The sequence below is a fragment of the Notechis scutatus genome, chromosome 3, assembly GCF_049901735.1.
Source record: "Notechis scutatus isolate UNSWTSFEM ecotype Mainland chromosome 3, rNotScu1.2, whole genome shotgun sequence".
Classification (NCBI taxonomy): Eukaryota; Metazoa; Chordata; class Lepidosauria; order Squamata; family Elapidae; genus Notechis; species Notechis scutatus.
The window spans coordinates 109364620-109387206 of record NC_142011.1 but is presented as its reverse complement, the minus strand read 5'-3'; the positions used below and the strand labels follow the sequence as shown (position 1 = coordinate 109387206).

The window sequence follows — 22587 nt, the reverse complement described above, 5'->3', positions numbered from 1 at the left end:
AAAAACTCTTCCAAAAGAATTTCATATATAAAAAATACATCATATTCATGTTAATACATTCATCAGTGCTATATCCAGTTTACCTATAAATACAGTACCAGTATATATAAGGACGGCATCAGTATATATAACTATGGTACCAGTAAGTATAAGGAATATATTGTATTAAAATATTCTTGTTACATAGTGAGTGCAATTTGTAAATATATATTTCATTTATCATTCATTGTTCTGATTCTTGTCTTGCTCTTAAGAGTAACCATTCAGGTAGTCCTTGATAATTGAGACTGGGAATTCTGTTGCTAAGCGATGTGATAATAAAGCAAATTTGAGTCGACAATTTGAGTTGCCATTGTAAGCAACTTCATGGTTATTAGGCATGACATCACTTGATCTCCACTTATGATTTCCTGCAGGTTTGCCTTTGACTTTGCCTGTCAGAATCCAGCAGTGAAGGTTGCAAATGCTAATCATGTAACCATAGGATACTATGATCACCACAATTACAAACTGGTTGCCCAGCACCCAAAATATGGTAGCTGGGACACTGCAACGACCATAACTTCAAGGACCAGCCGTAGTTTCCTTGTTCAACACCATCACAACTTTGAATGGTTACTGAACAAATGTTTGCTAACTGACAACTATTAGAATAAAAGAATCACTTACTGCTATTATATCCAGTGTATTATCACAGACTTTACGGATTTCAGAATTTTTATCATGCATCAAGTCTATAAGATATGCAGGAGCCTCTAAGAAGATAGAGTAAAGGATCTAAAATAATTTTGGAAGCCTGAATCTGGTGATTAGTATGTTTTTGCTGTAAAAGATACATCAAAGGAAATAAAAGAACGACATTCATATACTAATCATTATAATTTATAAAAGAAGAGAACAATCTCTTTTAAGGATATATTATATTTTAAAAGAAATAATTTCACCCCCCCAAACAACTTTACCTTTGAAAGGAATGTCATTTTACACTCACTAAAAATATCCTAAAAGAGAAAGGAAGGGGTCTGCTTCATAAAGAATGTAGACAGGATAGCCCTGCACTCCTGCTGCTACCTTCTATTGGCAGACAGTAAGCCTATGCAAAGGAATATAGTGTCTCCTCTATCCATGTGAAGCGTACAACTGGAATATCAAGTTATCAATAAAAAGACTTTACACATGGAGAGGATGAGGAAGGGCCAAAATCCAAATGAGGCTAGTATATTTATTTAACAAATTCATTACCAAATCTATTTGAAGAGAAACAGCCCCTAATTTCAACAGAACTTATGGTAGAGGAAGCATATGTAGGTTGCCTTTTGCTAACCTAAATAGATCTTTCTTCAATGGAACAGGAACCTATGCATTACTTACACCATACTATACTACTGGAAATTTTGCTTTCAATAATAATGTTGATGAAAATGGGAAAGACAGTAGAAATAGAATCTATCCTTCAAAATTATGTCTTATTCCTGTTGTTCTGTACCTCCTCAGATAAAGTAGCAAATCGAAAGGCTTAGGATAAAACTTTGGAAGTTTTCCAGAGGTTTAACTTGTGGCAAGCATTCTTTCTCTCCAGCTCCATTCATGGAAGTTATATATTCCAGTCATATAGCCAATTCTGAAGCATTTTCACAAATAGCTAAACTATAATATGTGTCGGGTCAGCTTACCACACAATGCTTCCTACATATTGGCTGAAGAAAACTGCATATGCTTGAAACAATTTAATTCTATGACTTGATTAGTTACTCCGCTCATTGATAGTTACTTCTGTTTTATCTGATACCTTCGTATTCCAGAATGGTATTTAGCTAGTTTATTCCATCTATCTATTTTTTCCCCTCTTGTAATTCAACTGTTTAACTACCTCATGAAGATCAAGAAAAGGTTAGAAGGATTATAAACTAATAGGCTATTACCTTGCACACATAAATGAAAGATACCAAATTCAGGACTGTATGGATACAGCCTATTTCTCCTTTTCATTTGTAAATGAAGAAAGCTAAACCCAACCTGACAACAGCAGCATGATCAAGGGGACATATTCATCTGCTTAAAAAAAACAGTTCCACATGAATGAATGCATACATGGAGGGAGGGAGGGAGAGAGAGAGAGCACTTCATTGTCACTGCATGCATTCTCAATGCTAGTTCCAGCTTTCCATTAAAAGCACTAATGGCAAAGGAACACTTGATAAAGGATACGAGTCTCTTTGATGATGACATCTCTAGTGGCTTGATGGAAGACCATCTGGTAAAACACATAAATGATTTGGCACACAAACTCATCATCTTCCTGCTGAGCTATAAAGAGAGACGGTTGTACTGTGTCATATTTTAAATCACCGACTACAAGCAATCTAACCCACATGAATGTGTAGTACCTATCTATACATCTTACTAAAGCTAGGAATAATAATTTTTGAAAACGTATTTAATGAACACTGTATCAAATTACTTATAAAATAATAAAGATTTAAACTAGGTTAAATTTATAGCAGCGGCAACTTTTTCAGATACAGGTGCCCTCTCTCTTTAGGTAACTACTTGCTCTCCCTGCTTCCTTTATTTTTACAAATACACACACCTTACATTATATCTCAATTCAATCCCAACATACAGATTCTTTTTGTTTTCCTCGGGCAAGAAAACATACCACAAATTGTTTAAAGAGGGAGATACATTTCTTGTTCCAGAATTTCATATGACTTCCACTGAGAAAAATAAAAACATCTGTCTTGGTCAATCCATCTTTCTTCAGTTTTCACAAAGAAATATGGCAGAAAGAATTGGGATCAGTTATGAACTGAATACAGTCTGTTCACTGGTTTTCTGTAGTCCAAAAAATACCACTACCATGTCATTATTTAAAATTTAATTTTAAATCAATTCTGAATGAGGCAACTGCTTTACAGAAAAGATGGATATTTAGGACCATATCATGATCCCACAAAAGAGTTACTATACAATCCCATATCATGGGACTATACAGGATCATATCATGATCCCACAAAAGAATTAGTATAATCCCACTTATGATTATTATTCCAAACCTCTTTCTGAGTAAGTGGGACTGTACTGACTCATCTTAGACTTCTGGCCCACTCAAAAACACGAGTGGACTCCTGAACAGACTGTTAATCTCAAAAAAAAAACAACCATTCCCTGAAGCATCTTATTTCTGTGCCTTCCAGATCTGTAGTTCTAAGTCCATCGTTGTTCCTGAGGCCTTTACAGAGATGAGTCTCAGTTGGGACATGGGCCTGCGGATATCTCAATAGCTGGGAACAGGTCTTCCCCATTCGTCCTGCTGGGTCCTAGGCACTGATCGTCAACAGTCTTTAAAGCTTCCTTGGCTCTTCATTCTCTGCATATGACTGCAGCATGGGTGCAGGAATCTTAAGAGCAAAACTATATTTTATAACTTAAAATTATAGCCAACATTTTGTTGTGCAAAATAATACACAAATGTTCAAAGGAAAGTGAAAAATAAACTGATGTCTTCCTTTGCCAACTCCCTTCACTGTTCCCCCCCCGCCCCCCAAGGTTATGTTGGAAATAATGGATTTGGGACACAAATACATTGGTTCTATGCCAGCAAGAGAACCATAAATAGTGGCAGGAAGTCCTCAGCTATAAATCACACCATATAAAAACAGGGATGAAATTCAAATCTCAAAATTTCAGATACAATTGATGCCTTCTTAAAAGAAGATGGACCAAATTAAATTGCATTTTAAACTCTAGCCCATGATGGCGAACCTATGGCACACATGCCACAGGTGGCATGCGGAGCCATTTGTGCGGGCACACAAGCCCCAGCCAAACTTGCCTGCACTGCGCATGTGTGCACCTCCCAGCTGATTTTCAGCCTGTTTGAGGCCATTTTGTCCTCCCGGAGGCTTGAGGGAAGACTCTGCAGCCTCGGGAGGCTGAAAAACAGGCCTTCTGGAAATACCGAAAGTGCCGAAACAGGCCTGTTTTTTGGCCTCCAAAGGCTGCAGAGGCTTCCCTCGAGCCTCTGGGAGGGCGAAAATGGCCTCAAATGGGCCGAAAATCACTTGGGAGGTGCGCACATGCACAATGCAGGTAAGGAGGCGGGGCGGGGTGTTGTGCGGGCATGCACAGGGGGGCGATGAACATTGAATTGTGGGTCCCATCATGCACGTGCTTTCGGCACAGCACAACAAAAAGGTTCGCTATCACTGCTCCAAGCCTTAATTTCTTCTATAAAATTGTTCACTGCACAAACTATTTTACTTGGTAAAATTCAATTTCATTATTGGTGTGAGGTGGGATGCAACTTCCTAACCCTGTACTAAAACCTTGATTCCAGCACAGTATTGCTAAATTTTGATAATAAAAATTAAGGAACAGTAAGTAATGCATAATAAGCAAACACTCAAAAAGTAGTGTGCAACACTTGCTACATACCATTCAATAGTTCAATAAGTGCTGGAATAATTCCTGATTTAGCTAGCAGCGCTGCACAGGAATCATCCATTGATACAGTCCCAATCATTATCACCACTTCCAAGACAAGATCATCTTCTGCTGAACCTGGTAAATTTAATAGAGCAGCAATATTACAGCGCCCTACTGAAATGCAAACCTCTTTGTTCTAAGACTTTCACAGCATCTCTCAAAATATGAGCAAACCTTGTTACATTATAGGGACACTATTATTGCTTCTCCAACATGAGATGCTGGCTCAGCTTTCAAGTATCACTCAACATGAACGCTGAACATAAAATTATGTCATCACAGTTGTTGCACCAATTCTTAAAGAACCTATTTACAAATACAGTACTCTAGATTAATATAAATTTTAAATCTTTTTGATCTATGTTCATTGTAGCTTTTTGAATAATTACTAGGCACTGTAAAATCCATGGACTCTTCAAAAATAATTATTTTTCTCCCCCGTCTATCCATTTCTGCACCACCTTAATGTGGTGATTAAAACTTGGTCATTTGAAAAGTAAAAGAAGGAAGCAGGGATGTGCTGGTGAGAACATTCCAGGGAACACTGGCACATTTTGTTTTATTCCTAAATCATGCCAATCTAGCAATTTGGCATATATAATTTTTTGGAACAGGAACAGATTGTCATGTTCCAGCTGCAATCTGGCCAATAGGCTCTGCAGCAAGCCAAAAACAAAAATATAATGCATGGTGACATCATGATGGCAAACCTGCCTTTATAGCTATCCTGACATCTAAAATATATGTTGCATTATTTGTATCATGATGCATGTATCATCACTTGTCTCCTTTGTCCCCCGAGCCTGGCCCCAGTTCAAACTATGAACTATTTTTACTTCCAGAAGGTTTACTTCTGGAAAGAGTCTGGACCATCCCCAAGATGACTGGAAGCATAGCTGGAAGAAAAATAGAGTGTTCCACTGTTCCCCAGAACATTCCATTCTTGGAATGACATATTTTGCATATAAGTAGAAGGAAGCTTGGATTATTTTATCATTCATGTGGCTCAGTAAAAAGCAATTCATGATTTATTTTAGCTAAACACATGAGACAGGATTAATATAGGAATCCTTCGTAATCCAGGTTGCTTAGCTATTATAATTGTTGCTCTTCAAATGGCCATCACTGAATTTACATACATTTATACCTGCACATGTTATCATTTGGAGTATTTTTGGCAAAAATTTCATCTTCCTCTTAGCATGCACTTCTTCAGATTAACCTAATCTCTTCAACCAATGCAAAAAAAGTGTCTATATGGACATTTGGATGAGTTGTATGAATGCTCAGATGACCACCCAATACTGAGTGTGCATCCAAACTCTGGAACATTTTCAACCGGGAGGTTAGGAATGAAAACATGTATATTATTAAATTATACTCATCCAAAAGTAAATGAAAATTTAACATAATCCTTAAATATCTTTGCATAATTTTATTATTTTATCTATTCAGGTGATTAATTTCAATCTCTTTTTCCTTGTTGCACACATAGCGAAACAAGCATCTTAGCATTCTTTGATTTAATATCGTCTTTTTATCAACATTATTTATATGTATCTTTTCTGTGCTGAAATTGTCAGTTTAGTTTTGAATATTTGAATACCAATTCCTTTGTGCTGGTGGATAACTACAATAAAATTATTTCAAACACAAGATTATGAGCTGCGTCTAGCAAATGAAAGTAACAGACAAATAATGTGTTTAAAACAAATAAACCAGAGTGTAAAAATATAATTTCTTGAATTAGGTAGATTGAGATGTATTCACTGTCACAGTTTAAGATGTATTGCACTGTTTCCAGTTCAATGAGGGAAATGAAAGGCAGTGCTGTGAAGCATGAGTTGATTACACATCACTAGGTGAGGAAGAATTAGCTCCAGAAAGACAGAAAAATCACAACTTGTTGACAAAGAATGAAAACCTGTGTGTTTCTCTATATGCACACATGCCTTCAAGTCAGTGTTGTGAAATCATAATAGGGTGATTAATTTATTGAGTTTGCTCAGACTAAAATTGGACAAAATCCTCCATCTTCCTTTGGCACAGTAATATATTGGGTATAAAGTCCTGCCTGCTTTTCTGAGGTTGGGTTTGTGTGTCTGGAGAAGAGAGTATTTAACTTATTGAAGACCTGTCCCAGTAAAAACTTTTCTTTTTCTTTTTTAACATAACCAATACAAAGGGTGTCCATCAGAAGGGAAGGCATTTTCTGACAAATTAATACAATTTTGGATAATTTCCAGAATGTATCCAAAGCAAACAAAACCAAATTAAACTTTAAAAAAGTTTACAAACTTTATAAGGAAAAAATAATTCTTTATAAGAATAATGTTCTTCCAGTAAATATAGAAATGTTGCAGAAGTGTTCAGTGTTCAAAAAGGAATTAAAATGATGTTCAATATGTTAAGTCAATAAAGTGGCATCTTCTGGTGAAAAGCTAAAGATACAGACCTGGCTTTAATTTATCTTTCAGATATGGTACCATTTTGTACTCTTTTAACACAAGTTCCCAGTCCAAATCAGATAAAGTCAAATTTGCCAATGTTCCTAAGCATTCTATCACAAATTCCTCCTCTTCATCATTAGATATCTGAGCTGCCAGATCACCAACATAATCCTAAACAAAACAAACAAAGCAAGATTTGAGAGATGTAAAAGAGGAAACATTAGAAAATTAATGAGAACTACTGCATTAACTCAACCATAATTTTTTTTTCAAAATCATTGTTAGGTTGATGATTAACAATGATAAGAAATGTTTAATCAAACTCAATTTTCTCCATCCTCTTTTTTATTCACATCAGAAAAAATGGTTTGACTTGGATAAAAAAAATGAAAGACTGTTCACTACTTTTAACTGCTGCTTTTTCTGGATGGATGGCTCAATTCTGGTAATATATTTATGATATGTAATTCAGTTTATATGTACTATTGTAGCAATTTTGTTAAGCAGGTCAGTTCTTATACTTACAAGGAATATACAGGGTGCTAAAATGGAAGAGACTGCTCACCTGCAATGGTATTCTCAGAGTAATCATCTGTGCCTTCATTCATATGGGATCCCATACCTGTGCAGAGTTTATATCAGGGGATTTCTTTAGCTGAGAATATTTTAGGTGGGAAGTCTACCCCCTGAATATCTCATAGGTGGGGCTCCAGCTCTCCTCTTGGTTTCTTAGAACAATGCAGCAGCATCAGAAATACAGAATGAATGTTGTTACAAGTGTTGTGGTTCACCAGGAGCACGTGTGGATGGCTGAAGTCACTGACAGTGAGGAATCGGACAAAGCGCCTGCGTGTGATGCAGGGATGGGGCCAGGACTATCGGAGAGTGGAGTGCTTCCTTCGGAGGTTGTGGAGTCTGGCAGCAGTGACGAAGAGGACCCTGGGGAGCCTGTGCTCAGTGCGCGCACGCGCAGGGCTGCTCAAAGGAAACAGCAGCTGAAGCAGCACAGGCGACTCGAGAGTAAGGCTGGAAGGTGATGGCCCCTCCCATAAAGGGATAAAAGCTAGCCTTTGGGGTTGGCTTCTTTGCAGGAAGCAAAGAAGTTCTTTCTACTCAGAGTCCCCTGTTGAAGCCCTGCTTACTCTGGTTTGTTTTTTGAAACTTCTGGCTTTGGATATTTATTTACAATTAGTCTTTTGTTCTTGGCAGCCTTTCGCAACCTTGAAAGGACTTGCTCTTATCTGGGGCAATTAATTTTGAATGACTCTTGGCTGTGAATGCACAGAATTCACAGCGCCGCATTAAAAAGGTTTACTTTTATGCATACTTTGTGTTTGTTTGATTTGAACAAGGCTTGGGTCAGAACAATAAGCAAGAAAGTGGCTGGGTTATGTAAATGATGGCTGTAGGAAGAACAGGCTACAGATAAGAGCCTGTTATCTATTGTTATGGCCTTTTTACATCACACATACAGGTGCCTAATAATCTTACCTAAAAGATGAAAAATCAGATGCCAATTGCAAGCCAAGATGGAACAGTCCATGCAAAGGACAAGTATGATGCTAAGTATTCCTTCAATAATATTTCCACAATGAATGAAACTGGAAATCTCATTCTCAACAAATAGTTGTTGAGAATGACAGAAAGATTGTCTCTGAAAATGTAACAAATCTAACAAATATGCAATCCAGTTTACAAGAATGAAAACAGAATTTGGGTGGTTGGAATGATGCCACTTTTGAAAGAAAAGAGATTTTGGGCATAACAGGCAATGATGCTATATTCTTCTGAGTAAAAATGAATTGGCTAACCAGATCCAGTGGGCATATAATAGGGGTCATCTAATTGAAAGATTCAAAAACTGAAAACCAGATGAAATTTTGTATATAGAAATATATGAGGCAAAATCAATGTAGAGTTATCAGAACTTCCAAGACCTGTTGAAATCATAGGTTAAATGAAGCATGCTGCCTCTTGCAGTGTTCGTAGGTTTCAACAATGCAGTTTTATCCGTATTCTGGGATAACATAACTGTGCCATAGAAGATGAAAGTATGACATTCAGAGGCACCCTGAAGTCACAATTTCCACATTGGAAATTGATTCAGAAACAGAAGAAATTTTGTAGATCAGTGAAATGTGAAAGAAAGCCAAAAGAAATTTGGCAGAGAAAGTCTGCCAAATTATTATCCAATCTGTGAAATACAGTATGATTAATGAGAAAATATGGTGGAGGATGGTGTAATTAGGGGCAGTGGCCTAGAGGCGAAGATGCTTGCATCTCTTGGAATGTTGAGAGTTAGGCAGCAACAGATGTTTCTCTATCAGGGTGCAAAAATAAATATCTGCTGCGAACTCCGCATAGGTGTCAGAAAGGACATCCATCCAGTAAACACTCTGCTCCACCTATTCACCCAACTCCACCCCGATAAATGGGATTACAGGATCATAAAAAGAAAAAAAAGAAGTGTGGTGTAAAGTTGAAACTGGTAAGATTGGAAGCAAAGTGCCACACACTAGTGCCACACACATTATGTAAACAAATGCTTTTGGGAAAAGAGCAGCAAAAAGTCAGTTAGCAAGCCAAGGAAGGAGAAGTAAATGAAATGTAAATGTAAATGTTTGTTTAAATATATGTAATGTTTAAAAACTCATCTTCCTCATAGATTGACTCTAGATGATGTACAAACACTGTTCCTTTATGACAGGGCCGTCAAAACTCGTGGGCTGTGGCCCGGATGGGTCACATGCTGGCCACGCCCACGCCCATGAAGGAGGAAAAAGTCATGATACGTCACAATAACGCTGTGATAACACAAGTTTGACACACTTGCTCTATGTAATCTGGCAGAGGCACCAATTCCAGATTTTATCCAAAATGTTATCAGACAAGAGAAGCCAATGTCAATCATGACTGTCATACATTTTGTGAAAATTGTTGTAGCTGATGAAACCAAAATGGGAAAACTCATAATTGGAATGTCTGAGTCTGTGTCAAGTCTATGTTAATTTGTGCAATATGGCAGAAATGGTATGCATATATAATCCTCTTGTTTTGAGCTACGTGGTAATAATTCCACTTTTTCTGTTTCAAAGTTTAAAACTGGACAAAGCATCTTTCTATAGGATTGTAAGATAATGGGAATAACTATGAATGATACAGGCATTTATGAGACTCATTCTACTGCTCTCTTACATAGAATAATATTATTTTCCTAAAGTACAAATGGTTGAGAAGTCTAAAAAACTGAATATATACTCACTGAAAAAACTACTCTATAATCACAAATAACCTTCAAAAAGCAGAGACTATGGTAATAATCTCTTCTGCATCTCATCCTCTGATACCATGACAAAAGCTGCAAGCTGGCTATAGAAATCGGTGATCAGACTTTCTAAGATTTAATGAAGTCGACATTGAAAAAGTTGAGGGTGGTACCTGGCAATGAATTAATTGTCAGACTTAGCAGTGGTACCAAAGCTTAATAAATGGTGGTTTGGGATTTTTCTTCTTTTCAAACCTTTAAACTTTGATTCATTCTTTGATTTATTTTTCCTCTTTTTAGCTTACTCATATTCAGATGGAAACTACAAAGAAGTTAATAATCAAATTATCAACTTTAAAGCAGATGTAATCCCAAATAAATAAATGACCCTTGTAAATTGTGAACTTGTTATCACTCTTGATTGCAAATCTGATAATTAACCACTGAAAATGAAGCAAATTATCTTCGTACCAAGGCTATTAGGCACTCGTGAATTTCCATCCAAAAGAAAGGCTCAAAGCCAAAATGAATTATTTCTTCAAATATCTGAAAGAACTGTATATTGCTGTGAAAATATTTGGTAGCATGCGCATCTATCAACTACTTGGCCTTCACTAATGTAAATAAGACATGCTAAATATAATAGTATTTTACTATCATACCTGGACTAATTATAGCCACAAGCATCATAGTCTGTCAGAAACATCAAGAGGCCAATGCCCTTATTCTCTTAGTTTGGAGCTTTCTCACTCTCTTTTAAAAGAAAGAAATTAAAGCATAAAATGGAAGGGGAGAAATAATAACATTCAGACAAGTTTGGTAGAAATTAAAAACTAAAGTCAGTTCTTTGCAGGAAGGCCACAGAAAATGACGTACCATTTCTGGCAGTCAAAAAGGAACTGAGGGGAGAATAGAAACCCTGTCTGTCAGCATATATACCAATGATAGTTAACTATTTTGGCACCGAGTGCTAAAACTGCAGTGCGCATGTGCATCAGTATGCGCATGTGCCCCAGTGCCAGAACCCAAAAGAGAGCAGCTGGCTGGTGTGCATATGCGTGACAGAACCCAAAAGAAAGCAGCTGGCTGTGCACACGTGTGCTGGGCCAGCTGTCCAGCGTGCATATGCATATTGGAACCCAGAAGAGCAGCTGGCGATGGTAGGCGTGCCCACAGAGAGGGCTCTGCATGCCACCTCTGGCACGCATGCCATAGGTTCGCCATCACAGATATATACTGTAGAAGAAAAACTGACAGAACCTGGGAACAGAGTGAAGAGAAGAATCAGCCTAGAATCTCTACAAGCAAGCTAAGTCCAACCCTCCTTGAGTGCCATTGATCCTTATCTAACTTTAACCAGGTGCTGGCAGTGCATAGCTCCCATGAATAAGCTTTATGCAATAAATAACTGAACCTTCATGTGTGAACCTGGTCTTTTTTGCCTGACAGTCGGGTGTCCATAGCTATGAAAGATTCCTGTTATAGATAATGGGTGCCTATGCTCATACAATTAGTTCACTACAGAAGTGAAATTAAAATCAATTATTTCTAGCTCATTTCTAAATACCAAAATATATGCAGAAGAGTGATAATAAAATCACAGTTTACAGATTAACAGATGACAGCTTAATTTTTCAAAGGGCTCATGCAGATAAAGAACAAAAATGTTAAATTAGTTTTATAATTGTCATAGTTAATAATTTAGTATCTGCACAGGTTCAGATAAGGACACCAATAAATGTATTTTGTAAAATTACTGACAAGCTTTAATTATGAATTGGATAAGTGAAAGGTACTACAATAGCACAAGTCTTTAAATTCCACACTCTTGTGCAATTCCACTAGAATTAAGGCACATGCAATCATTTGAGAAGGATCATTTGTTATGCATAAAATAAGTTTGCTTCTTCCAATATCCCATTTTACAAATTTAGAACTTGAAAAGATGAAAGCCACTATGCTTACAATAAATAAAGATTTAGTTGGTCCATCATGTTGAGATATGTTTCTAATCATCTTCATTAACAATGGATCCTTGAATTTCAGCGCTCTCTTCATCAGCATCTTCAAACCATTTCCTGAAAATGTAAGAAGATAAATGAAAAATGTATGAATCAATTAATTATGCTTCCAATTTTCACAACTGCCACCATAAAACTGATTTTTTTAAAACAAAGGAAACAAAAATGATATTAAGGTAGGCTGACATCTTTTCATGAAATTTGTTTGAAATTATGGAAGCAAAAAAGTACAGTAAGTCCCATTAATTCATATGATTTCTTATATCCCCTAAAACACCAAAAATAGCAGATACTCTTTTTAATAAACTTTGTTAATTTTGCAATTAAAACAGACAAACAACATACTCATAAATATGAAAGAGAAAAAAGAAACAAAGAAAAGTAGAAAGAAAGATCAGAAAACAATTAAAAACAGTTTCATCCTCAACAGTTTGTGGGACCTTATTTTCAACCTTATTTTATACCCTCTATACAATTAATCCTTGTGTGATTTTATATGTATGTATGTATGTATGTATGTATGTATGTATGTATGTATGTATGTATGTATGGCATTCAGCTTTGTTCGGGTATTTTCCCACGTCATTGTAGTTGTGCTTTTAAAGTTGTAGCAACGTTTCGGCAGAATCTCATCTGCCATCATCAGGCTTCTGTATTGTGTTCGTCTGTGAGTCAGAAACGGCTGTGAAAGTCTGACTCACAGACAAACACAATACCGAAGCCTGATGATGGCAGATGAGATTCTGCCGAAAGGTTGCTACAACTTTAAAAGCACAACTATGACGTGGGAAAATACCCAAACAAAGCTGAATACCATACATACATACATTCACTACTACAATTATAACATTTCTTCTTTTTCCCTTTATTGTTTAATCAATCTTTGTTCTATTCATTCATACCAGCAGTTCCAGCTGTCGTAATACTGTACATTGATGTATCTTTTCTTTTTAATGCCAAAGTTAATTTGTCCATTTCTGCACAATTTACTATTTTTTGAATAATCATTTCCTCTGGTGGAATATGAGGTTGCTTCCAACATTGTGCAAAGGCCAGTCTGGCTGCTGTCAAAATATGTACTATTGTATACTTCACTTTTTTGAGAGTTGTTTATTAAAGATCCCTAATAGAAAGAGTTCTGGTTTAAATTCGATCTGTTCTATTGTCATTTCCTCCAACCATTTTCTAATTTTCTGACAATATTTTTGAGCCTCTATACAAGACCACCACATATGGAAGAAAGTTCACTCCTTTTTTTTTACATTTCCAGCAATTCGGACTCATGTTGGAGTGCATTTTCGCTAATCTCAAGGGGGGGAAGGTGCCATCTGTAAAACATCTTATAGGGATTTTCCTTGTAGGCTGCCGATTTTATGATTTTATTATTTCTACTCCAGACCTTCTCCCATTCTGTTAAAGTGATACTTCGTCCTATATTCCTACTCCAGGCTATAATATTCCCTTTGACAATTTCTTCCTCTAATTCTGCTTCTAGTAAATAATTATAAAATTTTGTTATATTTTTTTTATCTGGGCCTCATAGAATTTTGTCTAGTTGCTGAAGTTTATTATTGATTCCAAATTCTTTCTTATCCTGTTTGTATCTACTCTGAACTTGAAGATATGCCTATCTATCAATTTGTACTCCCTGGTCTTGAAGGTCTTGCCACAATTTCAAATTTTCTTGTGTATCCAATAAGTCCTTGTATTTAATCATCTTAGTAATATCCAAATTATTTGGGTGGATCATTGCTTCGATTGTTGAAATCCAGATTGGTATCTTTAAATAATGTTTTTTCCTTATTTTCTTCCAGTTGCTCAATAATGCATCTCTAATTAAATGTCTGTGAAAGTATTTCAGGGTAGTTTTCCCGATATGCCATTAAAAAGTATGCCACCCACCCCCCTGTAAGTCATGGCCTTCTAAAACTAATATTCTCTTGTTTGTTAAATTCACCCATTCCTTCAACCATATTAAGGAGGCCGCACTATAGTACAACTCCCAGTTTGGAAGGGCCATTCCTCCCTTGCTCTTCATATCTTGCATTGCCTTTAATTTTTTTTCTCATTTTTTTCTTTTGCCAAATGAATTTTGCGATTATTTTGTTAAGTTCTTCAAAATACTTTTTGTGTACTTTAATTGGTATTGTCTGAAATATATAAAGAAATTTTGGGAGAATAGACATTTTAATCGTAGCAATCCTACCTAATAGTGAAAGTTGCAGTTTACCCCATGTTTCTAAATCCTTCTTTACCTGTTGCAATAGTCTGTTGTAATTATTTCCTTTAGTGTTTTGCAGTGTGCTGTCAGCCATATTCCTAAGTATTTAACTTTATCACTTGAAATCCCATGACCTTTTCTAATTCTAACTTCTGTTTTCCTGTTTGATTTTTAGTCATTAATTTCATTTTCTTTCTATTAATTTTTAATCCTGCAACTACTCCAAATTGTTCTATCTCCTTCATCAGTTTTTGTTCTCTTTCAATTGGCTCTTCAATAAAAAAAAAATCATATCATCTGCAAATGCTTGCAGCTTATATTCTTTCTTAACCTTTAATCCTTTTATATCTGGATTCTGTCTAATATATGTTAATAATGTTTCCAATGATAATATGAAGAGCAGGGGTGAGAGTGGGCAACCCTGTCTGACTCCTTTCTCTATTTTTATTGGGCGGGTATATTCCTCATTTATCGTAATGTTCGCCTGTTGTGTATCATAGATAGTATAATAATATTATAATATTTTCAAATTTGGTGCCTAAGTTCATGTTATAAATTCTTTGTATTAAAAATTGCCAATTCAAGTTGTCGAAGGCCTTCTGTGCATCTAAAAACATAACGGCTATTTGTTTTTCGGGGTGGGCTTCATAAAATTCCAGAACATCTAGTACTATTCTTAAATTATTCCTGATTTGTCTGTTCAGGAGAAATCCATTTTGGTCTTGATGTATAAGGTCATTCAACATTCTTTTTAATCTGTTTGCAATAATAGAAGTGAATATTTCATAATCTGTATTTAACAAGGAAATTGGCCTATAGTTTTGTATATATTGGGAATCCAAATCTTCCTTCAGGATCAGCAAAATCAATGCCCCCTCCATGAGTCCGGCATTTTGGCTGCCAATAAGACATTGTTAAAAACTTCCACCATAAGGGGTCCTATTAGTTCTCCTATTGCCTTGTATAGTTCCCCTGGGATCCAATCTGGTCCCGGAGATTTACTATTTTTCTGGTTCTTTATTGCTGTTTTCAATTCAGACCAAGTAATATCTTTGTTTAATAATTCTTTCATCTCTTCCCCAATTACTTTATCCTTCATTTTATCTAAATAGTTTCTTATCCTATCCTCATTGACCTCCTCCTTTTTATATAAGTCTTAAAAATACTTATGGACAATTTCTTTTTTCTGTTCTATCCCCTGTTGTGTATCTCCATGTCCATCTATTAATTGGTAAATCAATCTTTTTTCTTTCCCTTTTTTAAGTCTATAGGGCAACCATCTCCCTGGCTTATTAGCGTGCTCAAAATAAATTTGTCTAGTTGTATTCAGATTTATCATCATTCTCTCTTGTTCAATTAAATTCAATTTGTGTTTCATTATTGTCATCTGCTTTTGCATCTTGAATCCTTTGGAGTACTATGTAGTTGAATTTCTAATTCTTTAATTTTTTGTTGTAATTTATTTTGCTGGGCATATTTTTCTTTATTTCTCTTGGTATTATAAGAGATTGTTATACCTCTTATTACTGCCTTCATTGTGTCCCAAATGTTTTGTTTCGTAGTTGCGCCATTGTTATTTTCCTTTAGGAAATACTTTAATTCCTCCTTAAGTTTGTTCATATATTCTTTTTCTCTAATTAACTGCGTATTTAATGTCCACCTTTTCCTGGTTTTTTTTTTCTACCTTTCCAGATTATCTGAATTGGATTGTGGTCTGCCCATTCATTGGGTAAGATATCAATCCCTTTTATTTCATTCGCTATTTCCCCATTCATCCATGCTATGTCAATTTGTGTCCATATTTGGTGGGGGTTTGAATAGAATGTAAATTGTTTTTTCTCAGGGTTTAACCTTCTCCATATATCAATCAAATTTAACTCCCCCACCATTTCCATACATATTTTTGGAAGCTCTCTTTTTTTTTCCTGTTCCTCCCCCCAATACTGTAGTCTTTTTAGTAATCAACAATAGCATTAAAGTCCCCTATGATACAAATATTTCTTTTTTCCAATCCTACTATTTTTTCATATAAATACTTAAAAACTCTTTTTGCTCTCCATTCGGGGCATAAATTACCACTAAAAGGATTGGAATAGCATTGATCCAGATCTGCAAAACCAGAGTTCTTCCATCAGGATCTGACCATATTAACTCTGCTTTCATGTCCTCTTTCACATACACTGCAATCCCTTTCTTTTTCCCAACATCTGCCGATGCAGTAAATAGCTTCCCTAATTTCGGGCATTTTAAATATGTTTCATCTGATTTCTTTATATGGGTTTCTTGTAGGCATACTACTACGTCTGCGTTTTGCTTGATTAATTTGGCTATTGTCCTTTTCCTTTTTATCGTAGAGTTTAAACCATTTATGTTAATTGACAATATTTTCCTTTCTTCTTCCATTATTTAATTTTGTTTCGCTCTTTGTCTTGTGACTGATCCAGTTTCTCTTTGTGCCTGAAGGTGTATCCTATCTTCTTCTCCTGATGTTTTTGACTATTTCCTTGGTTTCCTAAAGCTCCATATCTGTTCTTATGTTGGTCTTGATCTTCTTGGGAGTTCGTTTCTAATTCATCCTTACTGCTCTGCTCTTCCGGGCCTATCAACCTTTCATAAAATTCCTGGGCCTTTTCCATAGAATCTATTTTAATTTTCCTTTCCTCCCACGAAACTAACATCCCCTCTGGGATTAACCATTTAAATACAATTCCTTTTTTATTTAAGTGGGCTGCTAAAAAATTATAATCTCATCTTTGATCTCTTACTCTTCTTGGTATTTGTTTGAGAACCAAAACTTCTTTACTTTTATATGTAATTAATTCTTCTTTTGATATCTTGCATATAGTGTCCCGGACGTTCCTTCTCGCGAATTGTATATGGACTTCTCTTGGGCATTTGTGGCGTCTCGCATAATTTGTGCTAACTCTGTAAACTCCATCAACCTCTCAAGATATCATCTTTGTCCTTTTCCAATAGTTCCGCCAATATTTCTGCCATTACCTGTTCCAAATCTTCTTCTCTTGATTCTGCTATATTCTGGAATCTCAAGTATGTAGCAGCCTTGTCCATCTCTAGGTAGATCAAGGAGTCCGCCATTTCCTTGCTCACATTCTTTAGTTGTTCATCTACCCTTTCCAATTTCCTTTCAGTTCATTCTGTTCTTTTCTCTACCTCTTTTATTGTTGCTTCATTTTTCTCCAAGGCCTGCTGTATTATTCCAACTTTCACCTCTACTTTGAAAATATCTGCTTTCATTTCTGCTTTTAGTTTCCCCATCTCTTCTTTTAATCCATTTATATCTGCTCTCATCTCGTTATGATTTTTCATCATTGTTTCTTGCAACTTCGACATCGATTCTTGTAAAGTAAGTAGGATCGATTGGATCAGCTGGCCATTACTCACTTTCCCGAAGGCGGTTGCAGCGGTGGTCAGAAATGGCCACCTCAAAGAAGAACTCGACCGGAAAAGAATGTGCAGGAGGAAGATAAGAATGTGAAAGTTTTGACTGGCCGGGTTAAATGATAAAAACAACAACTAAGGTACCCTGGAATTTAAATTTACAAAAAAATAACATCGCTCCCAAAGAAGAGTCGGAAGCAGTGAAGGAAGGTTTGGGTTTTTTTTTCTTCTCTCCCTGTCCCTATACTGACAACTAAGAGACTTAAATAAGAAATCGGAAAAATCTGCTTTGACATCGACAGGCAATTAAGCTGAAAATAAAACAAAATGTCAAAGGGATAATAAAGATTTCTGGACACTAAAATTTTTTTTCATAAGCAGGAAGGGAGAAAAAAAGAATAAAAGGGCAGGATCTGGAAAGAGGGAGGAGACTGCCTGGGATTAAAAAGAATCTACAGTAAAACTTCAACAAGACTTCTAAAAGATACATTTTAACTGAAACTTTTTAACTAAACAGTAGAACCCCAGGAAGAGAAAGTGAAAAAAAAGAGCAAAAAGAAACAGCTTGCGTGTATTTGGATTACTTGGTGATCTTTGGATTCTTGGTTATTGCATTTGAATGACTAAAATTAATTGGGTGGTTGTTTAAAAATTTATACAATGGCACCACTTCTGGATGAATTGAAAATGGGACTTAAAAAGTACAAAGAAGATGCACAAGAAGGGAGAGGTTCTTTTGGCTTTGTTTTTCAATTCTTAGAAATGGAGATTTGGAACTATGAGAAACAACAAGAAATGTCTGCAAAACAAGAAGACTGGGACAAAGAAGAAGCCATCTTTAATGAACAAGTAATTCTATGTGGGGAAGAAAAAGGAAAGGGGGGAAAGAGAATGGAGAATTTAAGACTTAAAAAAACAACCAAAGAAAAGAAAAATAATTCAAAAAATAAGTATAATACTGGAAAGCAACAGAAAAGGGGAATACAGAAGAGAGAAATAGAGGTAGAGAGACAAGGGGGTAAAAAGGGGAGAGAGAAGAAGGAAAGGAAAAGAAGTTACAAAGGACCGGAAGAAGATATAGAGAAACAGGACCTATTTAGAGATAATGGGTGAAAATTTAACTGAAAAAGGGATTCTGTAAAGGTACATAAGATTGTATTGTTATATTAGTAATAGAAATAACTTTAGAAAATTGGAAACAATGTATGATTAAAATCAGGGATAAAATATTGTAATTTAGTGAAATGTTTGTTAATAAAATAAGTGAAATAAAATAAATGAGAAAATTGAATTTGGAAGGGACGGGAACATTTTAATTAGTTAATGTTTTATAAAATATAAGTGAAAGGGGGGGAATTAATTATGGAAAGCTTATAATTGTTCCCATAGAAGTATGATATTTAATTGAAAAGTAATGTTAAAGAAGTTAAGATTTTAATGAATATTAATATTAATGATAGAATTGAATTGGAATGGAATGTGTTGTTTTAATTACATATATTTATATATTTTTTCTTTTTTTAAGAATATAGTGTGTATTTTAAGAATGTACCAAGCAGAATCCGAATGGAAGTTATGTATTATATTGAATGTTATAACTTTAGGGTATATTGAAGCCTAAATAAGAGTTAAATGGATAAACTTAAAAGATATAAAGGCGTCATACTCCAATCAGTAACTACAGGAGAAACTTTGTTTAATGAGAAAAGATAATATATAATTGAAACAGGACAGACAAAAAATATAAATATAATGATTTGAATTGAGACAAGATAATTAAAATAAAATTGAGAAAATGAGCATGAAACTGAATTTGTCTGTACGAAGAAATGTAACCCGGGATTATGCTACTTTCAAAAAAGATGTTTTATTTATATTTTTTTTGTGAAAACTCAAATAAAATTTACAAATAATAGTAATAATAAAAATAAAACATTTTAATAGAACATTAATTTTTTAAAATTGCTTTCTACAAAGAGTGTTTCTGAGACTTTTTTTTAAAAAAGAACAAACAATCCATTATTTGACAGTTTAAAAAATTGTAAATAAATCCAAATGTAAATTAGCAGCTCTGATAAGACATCTATTAAAATTATTCCAATGGAGGCAGAGTGAATGATGCGCACACACTGATGAACAAGACATATTGAGGACTCTGGATGACTATCCCCATTGGCTTCCTATAGATACAGAGCAACAGAACATAAAAAATAAAACCTATAGGATCCCACAACTCAAAGATACTGGAATGGAATAACATAGCAATTATTCACTGTCAATCTCTGGACAGCCATTTCTTACAAGTAGAATTGAACTACACGGTGCCTACAATTCACAGACTAATTCCAACAGTAGTCTGTAATCAATAATGTCTATTCTAAGATCCACGAGAATAAACATGATAATATTTTCCTGGCCTTTCTCCCACTAAAGATCATCAATCAGCACAACCAAGTTTTTTTTTTCTATGCCATATCTAGGTCTTAAGCCAAAATGAAATAGATCCAGGTAATCTATTTTCAAGCCCTTTTCAGTGCTCTCATGTCTAAGGTTTAGCTAAAATTTTCTTTAGGTGAAATACCATTCCCAAAGAACAATATTAACATATTTTCAAATGTATCAGATTATTTTAATACAAAACTAGAAGAAATGCTGATAATTATTCCTCAGAGTACTAGGATTCTGAATACAAAGTTTTGAATATATAAACACATAATACTATAAGATATGAACTAAATAATTCAATGGTAATTTAACTTGATGTATAAGCCAAACTGAAGCCAGTTTTGTGTTGTGGTTAAGGCATCAGGCTAGAGATCAGGTGAGTGACTCTGAGTCCTGATTAGGAGACCATGGCAAACCAATTTCAAAAAACCTTGCTAAGAAAACTGCAGAGACCAGTCCAGGTAGTGTCTAGAAATCAAAAATAAACAGAAAGCAGAAACAATTCTTTTTAAAAAAATATTATATTTAAATACTAATACTTCACTCCATCTTCCCTTCCTATAAATTACTCAGCTTAAATACAATAATTTTGGAAGCCAGGTAAAATAATGGATAATTACATGTAATTCCAAAGCACAAAAGGATTCTATTATTAGAGGAAAATGCAAGTTGGCTCAGAAAATATTTTACACAATGAAATCTCTCTAAAGCCAGCTGTTGTTTGTTATTTTGCTCATAGTCAGCAACCTTGAATATACTCGACAATACTCACCTTCACAAATTAGTTGTACATTCCTCTTGTTAGCAGCTAAATTAATGCAGAAGGAAATGAGTTCCAGATCAACACGTTCATCAGGACATTCCAGCAGCATCTTCATTAGCTGGCAACACACAAATTTCAATCTGTTAAATTTTCAGGACATCTATTTGAAGCAGCATTAATTGAAGTATTTTCTCCTTTAACAGAATAGGGAAATCTTTTGCTATGAAAGACTATCAATCTACAGAACAAAAACAATGGAGTTGTAGTCAGAGGCAATTGATGGGTGGGGATGTTTTAGGAGATTTGACAATTTGTTAATATGGCTTAGTCATCTGGCCTGGGGATCTGGTAGTAGTGGCATGGAGCCTGAAGAATGGCTGTAAGTTGGTGAGTTTGATTGCACTCTCCTCCAGATTATCTTTTTATGTATAGTTTTAATATTTTTTATTGTTTTAATGTTTGTTAATGATTCTTATTTTTTGCTACTTTGTTTTGTGCTTTAACTTTGCATGCTACTTTGTACGTCATTCAGAGACATGTATGTAACATGGGTGGGTATATAAATTTACCAAATAAATAAACAAACAAACAAACAAAATCTGGCTGGTTGACTTTGGGTCAATCACCTTCTCTCAGCCCAACTCACCTCAATGGTGGTTGTTATGTGGAAAATAGGAAGAGGAAGGAATATTAGACATCTTTGCCACCTTGAGTTATTTATAAACATAATAAAGGTAGGATTAAAAAATGTAAAAACATATTTCTTTCTGTAATCCATCTCCTGTAAAACAATCTCTCATAAACACAAAGTAGGAAAAAGAGCAAGTAACATACTTAACACTATCTACAATAAAAGATCAAATGCCACTAGTGTAACAGATGAACTTTTGTGAAAAGTACTTTTCTGAACATATCATGATTATTACAGCTGATATACAAGCAAATATATAAAACAGCAAAATAAATAATTTAAATTACGATAGATAATTACTCAAAGTGCAAAAATGAGAATTGCCAAAAATTCTTCAGGTCTAGTCATTTATTATGCCTTGATGGATATAAACTAACTCACTCACTCACAGTTGTTTGGGGGGGAGTTACAACACAATATTTTTTTTTGCCATTTTAAAACTGAAGGAATAATTGATTTCATTAAATTCTTATGATCTTTGTTAATATATTTATTATCTATAACCAGTGTCAGTATTTATACATACTCTGGAAATCAGAAGCTGAATTATTTATTCCCATAGATATGAGGTTTGTATCACAGCAGCACTGCATTCACCTCTCCTAGTATTTAAAAACCACTGGCTCTTACAATATTGCTCTTTCTTTAAGCTACAAATCTACCACTACTACTACTTCTACTGGCTCTTTCTGCACATTAACAGGAAATGCCAGCAGGTACTCTAGATCTTGTATTTCTTAGAAAAGCATGCTAAAGTGAAAGATATATTTCTATCTCTCAAACCATTTCCTGTAAAACTGCACTCTTGCTCTTCGTGTTCTGAAAGTAGAAACTTGATTTATAA

At 35.0% G+C, this 22587-nt stretch overlaps 1 protein-coding gene across 2 annotated transcripts in view; it reads right to left on the bottom strand.

The window, feature by feature from the left end:
• Positions 1-22587, bottom strand: part of KIFAP3 (kinesin associated protein 3) — a 69686-nt gene that overhangs the window by 15945 nt on the left and 31154 nt on the right. Inside the window, exons 12-17 of one of the 2 annotated variants that reach the window (XM_026682183.2) lie at positions 21062-21170; positions 12169-12281; positions 6944-7109; positions 4438-4563; positions 2209-2307; positions 670-755 (exon numbers count right to left, since the gene is read on the bottom strand). In XM_026682183.2, the coding sequence (XP_026537968.1) occupies positions 670-755; positions 2209-2307; positions 4438-4563; positions 6944-7109; positions 12169-12281; positions 21062-21170 (699 nt within the window). Of the gene's footprint in view, positions 1-669; positions 824-2208; positions 2308-4437; positions 4564-6943; positions 7110-12168; positions 12282-21061; positions 21171-22587 lie in introns of those variants that run through there. The other variant, XM_087960962.1, reaches the window with a different exon arrangement.